At 39.5% G+C, this 12,726-nt stretch overlaps 1 protein-coding gene across 3 annotated transcripts in view; it reads right to left on the reverse strand.

Moving 5' to 3' along the window:
• NTRK2 (neurotrophic receptor tyrosine kinase 2) overlaps positions 1 to 12,726 on the reverse strand; it is a 260,421-nt gene that overhangs the window by 195,235 nt on the left and 52,460 nt on the right. For 2 of the 3 annotated variants that reach the window (XM_077816386.1, XM_077816385.1), the window contains exons 7-9: positions 10,176 to 10,308; positions 8,351 to 8,650; positions 3,742 to 3,780 (exon numbers count right to left, since the gene is read on the reverse strand). In XM_077816386.1, the coding sequence (XP_077672512.1) occupies positions 3,742 to 3,780; positions 8,351 to 8,650; positions 10,176 to 10,308 (472 nt within the window). The remainder of the gene's footprint in view (positions 1 to 3,741; positions 3,781 to 8,350; positions 8,651 to 10,175; positions 10,309 to 12,726) is intronic. The other variant, XM_077816387.1, reaches the window with a different exon arrangement.

Raw genomic sequence — 12,726 nt, forward strand, 5'->3', positions numbered from 1 at the left:
GAAAAGGATATGCCTAGTCATCCCTCAAGTAGGAAGCAAATGGACAGCAAAATTACTTCATGAAAGTGGGATCTCCCCCAGACTTTGTTGAAAACACTAGCAAAAACTTTGAGTGAGATAAGCTTCTTTAGACAAGCGGGTAACTTGCTAGTTAAATTTAGGGTCCAAAGAGCAAGTTATGATTTTGTTTTATATGTAGCCATTTGTTCCCAATATTCTTATTCATTATTACAGAAATGTCTGTTCTTTGATGATAAACTTATTCTTGTTTTCACTACAGAGCAGAAACTAATCGCAAAGTCATTTCCATGTTAAAACGTTTCTACCAATGACTCTCCCAAAAACTAATTATATAGTATTTCCAATCAGCTCACTTTCACCTCTCTCAATAGCTTATCCCTCTAAGTAGACCTATGAACTATGAATTAAGACAAACAATTTAAAACTACAATGAGTCTCAAAGAAAGCAAGAATTAACAGTCAGTATCTTTTAGTTACTGAAAAATGGTCCAAGGACAGTAACTTTAAAAAGGGGGAAATGGAAATATCAGAATAATATTGGTTTTGGGTGGGACTAGAACTTGCAGGCTCTTCAAGAAGATACTGAAACACATGCATAACTGTGAGCATGTCAGTAGTCCTTACTGAAGTTAATAGGACTGCTCTCATGCAGCAAGTTATGCATGTGCTTGAGTACTTTTACACAATGGGGGCCTAGGAGAATTACAAAGATCAAAACCAACGTACATGTAGGAAAAACTGTCCAAATTACAAAAAACACACCTGCATTAGTTCCTCCTTGGAAAAAAAGGGACGGGAAGCTATGCTTTAATATTTCCAAACCACTTAAAGACAATTTGATGCCCCAATTGCACATTTGCTAAAGTTTAATGACATGGAATGGAACCAAAGCAATAAAATTTAAATCAGCTTAAGGAAACTTAAGTCATGGGCTATTTCATCCAAATAACCGTAAACTGAGCAGGATCCAAACCCACCTAGAACATAAAGGGTAGTTTGGAAGCACTGCTGAAGATGGACTTTCACACTTAGTCAAATACAACAAAGCTATTATATAATAAGTAGCCAACTGTTTTGCAGATTTTTCTCCCAATATTTGGTCCTCAAATTCTTTGTGTTAAAACAAGATTAATCTCCTCCTGATGGTACTTTCTACAACTTAATTGTAGATGGTTAGGACCCAATGCCAACACTATTCAATTTCACAATGGTTACATGTAACTGTTTTTGGTTCATCTTGTAATAGTTTGGCGAGCCATATCAGAAGAGGCTAAAAAACATATTACTATCAGGTTAAAAAGAAATTCTGTAACCTAGGCTAAGGCAATACTTTATTAAGCTTGGATAAAGTTTTCAACAGCACGTAAGTCACACGGACTTTCAATTCATTATTTTTTTTTTTTTTAAAAAAGGTCCCTAACCCATGAAGGACAGCCCAGAGATGTTACAGAATAACTGCAAGTTTACAAACTTCTCTGCTGTTGCGGTACGGATTGGGTCTTCATCAGGGATGGGTTAACACATTTTGTCTAAATCAGCGCCAACTAAAATACCCTGGGTTCAAAAGCATGACTTTCACTCAGATGTTAGCAGGTGCAAGTTCTGACTATACAAGAGAGACTGGAGAAAAGGGGAGTGAGAGGGGAGTAAAAATAGGATGAAAAATGAGCAGAGAGGTGGGATGAAAAACCAATACAGAGACACAGAGGAAAGGAGTAAAGAGGGGAAAAGGAAAAAAAACAAGTTATAGGGGCTCTCACTTGTGCAAATCTCATTTTTAATGGAAATTTTACTCTCTCTGAGATGTAGCACAGGCTTCCCTACAAGCAGTAAAACATGCTTTTTATAAACATTAAATCATCAAAACATTAACTAACTTACAGGAGAAAAGATAATGAACTCAGTCTCCCCCAAAAAACAGAACTTTGAAAGGATCACAAAAACTCCAAATCCAAGAGTTGGGCCACCAATAGCTCTAATCCTCCATCTGGGGATATTTACAACCATTCTATAGCAGTGCATTATGTTTCTCCTAGTCTGAACCAACAGCAGCAGAGAAAGCAGTAGAAAGCTCTATTTGTATCCATTTATCATAAAATAATATAAGGCAGGGAAAGAACTATCAAAATAAAGAATATTTGGTTCAGGTTAAAATAATATTTAAGTTTAACTCAGGATAACAGTTCATCTTTCCGTTTTTGAGTTACTGAATTTGTCATTTCTTTTTTGTACATTGTGAAAAAAAAGAAAATCAAAATATATACCATAAAGTTCAGGATCCAGGATTGGGCCACTACCTGAACAGGAAAAAGAGAACAGAAAGAGTTTGTAAATATCTTGCAATTGTGCATGAAGAGTAATAGTTTTTAGGAATTCTGTTCAGAGCTAAAAGGTTATTAGCCATAGCAATGATATTATATAATATCAATTGTCCACAAATTCAAATAACCGAAATACATTGTACAGGCTTTTTATTCAATTACATTTATAATTATTTTCAGAGACATGCAAAATATCAACATTTGCTTCATATGAAAGATCTGATTGACACCTAGCGCTAACTTGAGTTCTGGCAAAGACAGTTATGGTTCCAGACTGGGCCAAATTGTGCTCTGTTACACGGGTGTAAATCTGAAATAACTACAGTATGTACTATTCCTAAAATCAATGGCAAAACTGTAGTTGATATTAATGGGACCAGAATTGGCCTGTTAACTTCAATGGGAGGGGCAATGACTTGGGCCAGGGTGTATTTGGCCTTGTAATCTATATAGTAAGATTCCAGAATTGTCACTTTCTCCAGATCTTACTCTCAAGCCTAGAACGTCCATTAATCAGTGTGAAGCGATGGAACCAGCTACAAGCATGGTTGAGAACTTTTTTGGTTCAGAATATCACCAGGTTCAACCACCAGTGACATCTGTGGTCTGTTACTGTCCAGTTTTTAAGTTCTCAGCCATTTTTGGCTTGTGTACACCTTACAAATTATACCCATATGACAGCACGGCCTTTCACCTAGTTCTTAACTTAAATCACTATGAGGAAAAACTCCTTTAGAATTGTGATATTGTCAGCTGGCAGCGTATCACAAAAGAATAAGGGTCAAAGTCACTAATAGACTAAGCAGCACAACTTCATTAACTCTACTTGGAATTGCACTGCTAAGGATCCAATTTCATAGCTGATCCCACAGGCAGAACTCTCATTGAAGAGAATGAGAGTCCCACGTGCAGGCTAACTAGATAATCAAGTCCTTAGCCAACTAAAATGGACAAAACGAATCTACATTTTCCAATATACAGTTCTGATGTCGTTTTGTACCTGTTTCTTACTACTGCATATATCTGGGCATGATCCTGCAAATCTTCAGTGCACAGAACTCCTTCTGTTCATATTATAGCATCAATCTATTTTCACTTGAAAAGGTTTTTTTTTTTTTTATTATACACTATCTTTCAAGATGCCCATTTATACTTATCTGATGTTTTCTATTGTATTGTGTAAGTCCGATACAGTAATCTCCTAATTACGTTTTCTCTATATTTACTGTTTGTTCTACATTTAATTAAAATTTTAATTAAATTAAATAAATTTAGTTAAAACATATCTAAACCCTTTAAGTAGGAAGAACAAACTCAGTGGGCATGATTCTGCTCGGATTTACACCATTGTACTTCAGGAGTAACTCCACAGCAGTAGAGAGTTACACTGGTACAAAGCCATCATAAATTAGGATAGGAACATAGTTAATTGATGCTTCTTTTCTTATGCTAAATGCTTGGGAATCTGTGGTGAGAAGTAGGACAGTAGGAGCTGCAAAACATCTACAGAATGCAACAGAGTATCAGGCTCAATTTTTAAAATGCCTTTGCAGACATTTTAATGCTTAGAGAGTTATAATGCAGATTAAGGTGCCCCCATGAGAATGGCCCCTCCAGCTGTAGAAACAAACATCAGGTGCAATGAGCATTTGTTATCTAACCTCAAGCTACTTCTGATGTGGCTTCTCTCTTTGAAAATCTTCATCGATACAATTTTTTCCCCCAATATAAAACATTTGAATTATGTGAAAAAATTCTCAGGAGAGACCCAGTACACTGGCAATTGTATATGTTTGCTATTCACAATCTGAAGGAAACAAAGTATTTGGGCTAACTCATGAGCTCAATAACCTCAATGGCAAAACTTCCATTAGATGTCAGTGGGACTAGGATTTGGCCCTCAGAATTAAATTAACTCCTGGTCCAACTAGGTAGCATTAGAGAAAGGATTAATTTAACCCATTAGATCACAGATTAAATAAAGACTTAATCCCTGCCTGTGAGGTAAAGGCTAGGAAGTAACATATTCCATTCAGTTACCTTTTATACTCACTAAAGCTTTCATCTGAAAACCCAAAAGTTCAGGGAAAGTCACATTTCTGTCTAGCTATCCCCTTCATAAAACTATGATAACAGCTATTATTTTGATATTTCCATTTTTAAGTTATTGTCCTTGGACTGTTTTTCAGTAGCTAAAATATACTGTCAATCCTTTATTATTTGTTTTAGTTATTCCAAGTTATTCCCAGTTAGTGGGATGAGCCAATGAAAGAGGTGAAAATGAGCTGACTGGACTGTATAATTTTTGGGAGAGTCACTGGTGCTTTAACATGGAAATGACATCAGGACTAGTTCCTGCTCGGTGACTGGATTTTTCATGGAATCATCTTCAGACACTTCTGTCTGTGGACGTGGGGTATCTTCTGAAATTAAGAGCTAAAGGTGTTTTCTCCTCCTTGAAAAGGATTTTTCAGACTCTTATGTTCATCTGGAAGCAAACTGAACATTTGCTCTTTAGATTGTCGTGGGGGGGGAGGCAAAGCTAGCTATGAAGTTTCCCAGATAATGGTGCCTTAGGCTGCCCTGATCCTGCAACGAAGAGGTTCAGATTATAAAATCCTCAGAGAAGTGACTGTCCTTGCATGTTTGGAAAGTGCCCAGCACACAGCAAGTGCTACCATAAATAAATAGTCATAAAAATAACTTGATGAAGAATTCAACTGAGAAACTACATGATATAGTGGCCTTTTGAGATTATGTGACTTTTTAGGCAACCTTTTCCTGGAAGCATTACTATGGGACACTCCCTCGCTATTCTAGAACAAACAAAATGCGTTTCAGATGTTACCTCCAGTTAGGATGGCACCTATCTATCTATCTTGGCAAGTAATAAATAAGGAAACTTACGTTAAGCAGCTGAACTAATGACCTTTAATTAGGGTGACCAGATGTCCTGATTTTATAGGGACAGTCCCGATTTTTGGGTCTTTTTCTTATATAGGCTCCTATTACGCCCCCCACCCCATCTCGATTTTTCACACTTGCTGTCTGGTCATCCTACCCTGAAGCAACACCTCCTACTTAAATATCACCTCAAATATAGGGATAGTTGGTGGTTCAGAGCTGTATGAGTTTGAATGGCATTGATCCATCAAGCTGGATACATACACATCATAAGATACATTCTGTAGGCAGAGAAGGGTTCAGATGGATTTCTGCTAACTTGCTCACACAAAGATATCTGTGATGTATATAGATAGCTATAGATATGAGGCCAGGAACCAAAGCTCCAGATCACATAAATTGGCCCTTACTATTTAAAACAAAGGTTCTAGTGAAATATGTGGTTCACAGTGATAATTGTGATACCATTAACGTGCTCCAAGTACAAATTAGCTCTCTACCTTTATGCCTGCATTGTCAGCCAAGTATCACATGAGACTGTCTGTTCTGCAAAGGGCACAACGTAGGCTGAGAAATTCTTGGAATGGATCTTATCTGCATCATGACTGATGCAAGTTTTAAGGTAGAGTATTATGTTGATGATCTCATGCTTGAAAGCGCTTGATGCTTCATTTTTATTTAGTTTAATCATTCATTTTAATTTCTATAGTTTATGGGTAGGGTTTTTTTTTATTTGTCTTTGTTTTTAGCTTCAGCACATTTGCCCGTAAGTGATGTCAGAGTCACAGAATCAGTTCAAAGCTTGATGAAGATACCTTACCCCATTAAACATCAGGGCTGGCATTTAATTTCTATCATGCAGGCATGGAAATGAACATAATGCCTGGGTGTGGGCCTATCTTCATGCTTCATTGTACAGTATGTTGGACAGACAATGAAACTACAGAGTAACGATATAACTGAACAAAAGCCTTTTAAGGGCTCCAAAACTTGTGGTTGTGCTTTAGATAGCAACAATTAAATCTGAGTGAAACATAAGGAGATTCTATTTTTTACCTTTGACTTTATTTCAGCTTCCAGGGCAGAAGAGCTGGGAGTGTAAAAAGGAGGAACCCAGATCAACTCTGTAGGACCTGCTAAAGCCCAGTGTCACAAATAGCATTCTGTAAAAATCTCATAAAGAAAAACTTTTGGGGAGTCTGCCTGGGTAGATGGCTTCTTCCAGTTAAATTTTAAGACTGGTTTGTAGCCACACATTGCATATGTAGTGATTTTTAAGATAGGCACATCCTATCTGTGCTTATGATAGTCTCTTCTACAATGTATTTATGAAACTTAGTTTCCTCAGAGAATGGGGTTATGCATACAGAACACAACATGGATTGTCTCTGAGATTTACAATTTAATTATGAATTAAAAACTGAAGGAATAAACAAACACTGTCTGTATAAATGGAAGGATATGTTAAAGTCTGATTTATAATTAAAAATGCCACTACTGGGAAAGGTGGTTTACATTTTTAACCTGAAGGAGAAAATGTGCCAATAAAAAGGCATTTTGTTCAAAGAAAAAATTCACTTTAAGTTCAAAGTGGCCTTGTTAAACTTATTGGGAAAACTGTTTATTCTTCTAAGCGAATGCAGCCAAGTTAATATCACTTTCCATTTTAAACAGCATGTACGTAAAGTGGACTGTTTTATTGAATTGTTATAATGCACTTTTGGAAGCTGCCAGTAGCTGAAACCATGGTCTGTTCCTGTAACAATTTTATTAAGGAAAGGACTCTAGGGGGAAAAGGGAGGAGAGAAGCTTCTAAGAGCAGCAGGAGTAACTAGAGCTCTCTGTCAGTTCTGTATCTACTCCTACTCAAGCCTGGAAGAGAACAGTCACATACCTCATTGTTTCGGTTAAAACAGTTTGCTAGAAGTACTGAATATGGCATGTATTTTCACTTGTGGTAACTTGTAATGAAGGTGAAGAATGAAAATCTGGAAGACTAACTAGCCAGCTCCTCTATCACTGTGAAATATTACATAGGATTGGACATCACTATTTCAACTGACATGTTATTGCTACTAATGTTTAGGGGAAATGAAATGTACACTAGTGCCCAGATTTTCTGACACAAATGTGCAGTTTCTTGCACAAAAATGCATGCACATTTGCACACCTGATTCCCCTTTGCAATCAGCATAAGTTTTCATACCAATGGGCAGATAGTTGCCTGCCATTTAGCCACACAATTACTGTACATGTATTTTTGAAGATCTGGGAATAAAGCATCAAACCAAGGCAAACAACACATTTTGTGTAATCCCTGCAGTTTATTGGGTACCTCTCATATCCTGACTCTGCCAAGGATGCAATAAAGAGGATTGATACACAGTGGTTATCAACCTATTTATAACTGTGGGCCACACATGTAGCTCTCTGTATGTTATGTGGCCTGCATCCATACATACTACTTGTATAGCCCTGAGGATGTCACATGGGCTGACACTGTGTGCTGACTGGGCCCCAAGCAGCTACCGGGCACAGAACCACTGATATGGAGTATAGCAAACCACAGATAAATGTCCCTCCTGCCTCTTGGTTATTTATTTTCTCTCTTGCTCCCTCTAGTGTCCTAAAGAATGTAGTGGCATCTACATGCGGTACTGCACTGCAGAATTTTCATTAATCTTCTGTTTTCTCTAGACACTTGTACATGGTCTTATGGATACACAGCTTAGGCCTAGTCCTTCCTAAAGGAGAGCACCCTCGATTCATATCAAACTGGCACTCAACATTTGTGGGATCAGAACATATATGTTGGAAAAAATACTTCAGAAAAATAATTTTTAAAAAATTTTGTCTGGGCATGGAGAAAAGACACAGAGTGGGATTCACGAAAGAGAGTTACTATGAGGCTCACTTCATAAAATCTAATTGAAAAACAAAATTCTTAAATGCAAGGAGATTTTTTTTTTTAAGAAGCAATTATCTGTAAACATCTACAACAAATTATTTTAAGAGAAAACTTTACGAGAAAAATAAACTGGCCCGCAGTACTAACTCTACATAATCATCAAGATGCCATTGCTAATATAGTAAAGAAAACTCACCATCTCCAGGCATTGACATGAAATGAGCATCAACCCTTTTTTCATCTTCTCCATACTCATTCTTCGCCAGTAAGGTATAAGCACCATTGTTCAAATGGGTAGGGTTGTCCAACTGAAGGCAGCCATGGTATTCACTTTGATTGCTAACATGTATTTTAGTACAGATGTATTCAGACTCATTCAGTATAGCCCCTTCATAGAACCACTGCAATGAGGGTTTGGGGTTCCCTTTCACAGTGAATGGAATGCACCAGTGGTGGTCCGGGGTTGGAGGTTCAATAAATGTGATATTTGGTGCAACTATATTGAAAAGAAGAGTGAATAACATCAGAATATCCTAAACACATTTTTGCCCTCAAATTCTTGAGGGCATTTTTTAAAATCATTAAAGCTAATAAATTGGAAGCTTTGGAAACTACAGCCTTGCACTTATGAGTGCAGATATTCATAAAGGAAGCCATCAGCTGTGTGTGTGAACTGAATTCAGACATGAAATGGACAATACCTCAATAAAGATTCTTTAAAATGAGATGTGTGAACTGGTTCCAATAAAACAAGAACCAACTTTAATAAATCATGCAGGTTCAGTGAAGGGTTTTTTATTACTCCCTGTTTTTAACCAAAACACTTAAGTACTATTTTAAAAAGGGTATTTAACAGTTGGCCAGAATCAAGTGTACTGGAAATACATTCAGATAGGCATGAAAACTTTTAGATGATTTTCATCATAGAACCATGGAACAGACTTATTAGTTCATTCACTGAATTCCCCTGCTACTGCAGGATCATTTCCTATAGTAATTTTCTAGTACTTTGTCCAGTCCAGTTTTAAATTGTTATGGGCTTCTACTATTTCCCCTGGGAGGCTATTCCACAGCCTTGTACATTATCTCACTGTCAGGAAGTTTTCCTTGATATTCAGACTGAATTTTCCTGTGTTAATTGCATCTAATTACATCTAGTTATATGCCTTTGTACCAATCATATTGGTGCCAATCCAAGATTCCGTGTTTACACCATTCCAGTATTCGTAGCATATATTCTTTCCCTTAGCTATTTCATACCCAATTTGAAGTATGAAATCATAAGGAGTTAATCTATAGCTACTTCTCTAACAAAGATTTTTCTCTAATAAGCATGCTCATTTTTAATAAAATGTGGGGGTGATCTGAACGATCAATATCTGAAGCTTGTAAAAACAGCCTACTTAATTCACTTAAGAAAGATTCATATGAGAGCTTAGAGTTAAGGGGTCAATGTTTTATCCCCTGTGCCTATCCTCTTCTCCTGGACTTGACAGATAAGTAGATTATTTCAAGGCCAAGGACAAACTAATATACGCCTGGGAAAACTAATGTTACAAGCTGATCTTTTTTTAATTTAAAACAAAAAATGTATCAGGGTTATTGCCTTAGATGAAAAGTTTTAAAATCTCAAATTATTAATAACAATTTGACCTCCATCTTTGATGTGTGGGTATTTTTATATGTATACAAAATACACATGCGCCCTTTTCACTTTTACACTGCCATTTGAACATTTTGGACTTCAGAAATTTACTTTTGGGAGTTCAAACTGGAAGTTGATAGGCAGCTATGAGAGCACAGATATGTAAGGGTGCTCCGAGCAAAGTAATAAAGGGACAATACTACACAACAACTGCTGGTTGTGCTGTTCCTCAGCATTAAAGGCAATGCTGTTGAAACAAGAATATCACCTAAACGTATGAACGCCTTGCATGCCCACCAGAAATATATACCCCAAATATTTTGTGCTGATGTAGTTTAGACAGCAGCTGAAATTGTATGCAAGCCTGTTTACGTACAGAACACCACAAGGTCAGCAGAAGCTTGGTCTTCTCCGACAATATTTTCTACTATACATGAAATCCGTATTCCACTGTCCTTAGATGAAACATTCCTTATGGTTAGGGAAGCAGGACTCTTACTTGTATTACTCTACAAAAGAGAAGAAAAAGTATTTGGCTTGAACAGAGTGTAGAACAGGGGTCTCAAACTCAAATGACCATGAGAGCCATATGAGGATTAGTACATTGGCCCGAGGGCCACACCACTGACCACGCCCCCACTCCACCCCTTCCATGAGGCCCTGCCCCACCTCTTGCCACCCCTTCCCTGCCCCATTCCAACCCCTTCCCCGAAATCCGCACCCCAACTCTGCCCCCTCCCTGCCCCCAGGGGGTGCAGGGTGCAGCAGGGGACTCAGGGCAGGGGGGCGGGGTGGGCAGGAGGCTCAAGTGTAGGATGGGTGCGGCAGAGGGCTTAGGGCAGGGGGTCAGGGTGCGGCAGGGGGCTCAGGGCAGGGGGTTCGGCTGCAGGAACGGTTCGGGGGCGGGTCCGGCCCGGTGCACACCGGGGGGCAGGGCAGGCTCCCTGCCTGCCTGCCCTGCCCCCGCGCCAGTCCGGGAAGCGACAGGGGGTACAGGGGTCTGTGTGTTGCCCTGGCTGCTCCTCCAAGTACCTCCCCTGAAGCTCCCATTGGCCGGGAACAGGGAACCTCGGCCAATGGGAGCTTTGGGGGAGGTACCTGGAGGAGCAGCCAGGGCAACACACAGACCCCTGTGCGCCCCCCCCCCCAGGTCCCGGCCGCTTCCCAGAGCGGCGCGGGGGCAAGGCAGGCAGGTGGGGAGCCTGCCCTGCCCCCGGTGCGCACCAGGCCAGAGCCGCTCTTGGTAAACGCTGCGGGGGGCGGGGTGGTGTGTGCAGGGAGCTGGCAGGCTGCAGAAAATAACCTCGCAGGCCGCCATGTGTTTGAGACCTCTGGTGTAGAACAAGAGAGACACTGGAATTAGAGTCTTTCAGTTACCCTTCCTCTTAACCTTATTGCTAGAAAACTGAGTGTTATATTTGCACAACATTTTATTCAACGTTGTAAATCAATGTACTGGGCCTGATTCTGGGGGCCTGTGTTGATTTACACACATATAATACCACTAAGGAAGATGCTGATACATGCCTTCCTTTGACTTCAATGAGATCACATCAGGAATAAATCAGGCCGGTTGAGTTATACCCCTCAGTGGTACTAGTTGAAGGAAAAAGGGAATATTTCTACTCTGTGCACTGCACAACCTCAATTACTCAAACATTTCAAAACATCCCAAACTTTCAGATAACTAGGGGTGAAAGCCAGAACCCCAAGTGCAGATGTCGAAGTCAACCACTTGGCTCCTCTATTCCCTGTCCTGTAATATCCAGTCCCTCCCTTCATCTGCCCTCCTTCCCTTGCTCCATATGGCCATAGTCTACAATCCTCCCAGCTCCCACTCCCTCACTTTGATGGCTGGCTCGCCTTCCCTCTCTCCAGTCCCCTACCATGGCTCTGGATAACGTCTGTTTCCATGTTGAAAAGGCTGATTCCACTGCCTCTGACTTTCTTTTGTTAACTACTTCATGAAATTTCTAACTTTGGACTCACTTTCCCATTCACTGCCTTATTAAACCCCTAGGCCTGAAGCCAGATCCTGGCTTCAGTGGAGCATTGCACATCTACCCCAGCTGAAGATCCGGCCCCTGATCTTTTCCAGTCTCTCTCTCTCTCTCTAATTCCTGATCACCGCTTGTTTTTCTTCAAATTTATTACTTCTTATCTCCTTTCTTCCACCTCATCATTTACTCCTAAGGTTCATCTCTGCTCTTATTTTCTCTTAATCTTGCTCTCTCTCCTCCTATACTCCTCCCAATCAATGCTTTACTGTTACCTCACTCTGGGCTTTACACCTTTACTCACGCTGTGGGCTCAGCATGGTCTCTCACACCTTGACTACCAAGTTCCCTCTCTCCTCCCTCCACTCTCTCTTGAAAGCCTCTTCCTATCTTGAATCTTTCCTACAGTAAGCTGGTCTCTTCCACCACCTGAACTAAAGCCCATGATTCGTCTTATGTGTGCTTGAGCATAGGCAGATAGAAAAAAAAACCCCACAGTTATTGCCTCAGTGTTTTGTAAAGCACTGTGTACATTTACAGCACTAAATAAATCATAAAAATCACCATATGCGCTGCAAAATTAAAGTACATTGTGATGAAGTACAAGTAAACTGGCACTCTTAAAACAAAAAAGTTTTGCTTCTGATCTCTTAAATTGGTTTCTTAAAATGACCTCTGGTTTGTGTCTCTGGTCTTTAATTTCATGTTAAATATAAAGGAACCTTTTTTAAAAAATTAATAAATGAACAGCTAGGACTATTGCTTTAACATCTTAACAACATCCTTTGCTGGGATTCTTCTTAATATGCACTTAAGTGCTGAGCCTGCAATTGAATCTCTACTAAAGGGCTCCAGCACCTGTAGAACCCAAAGACTTCAATGATACTCCCTGAAGTATAAGGATCTGCCCATGAGTGTCACATTTCAAGA

The sequence above is a fragment of the Eretmochelys imbricata genome, chromosome 5 (assembly GCF_965152235.1).
Source record: "Eretmochelys imbricata isolate rEreImb1 chromosome 5, rEreImb1.hap1, whole genome shotgun sequence".
Lineage (NCBI taxonomy): Eukaryota > Metazoa > Chordata > Testudines > Cheloniidae > Eretmochelys > Eretmochelys imbricata.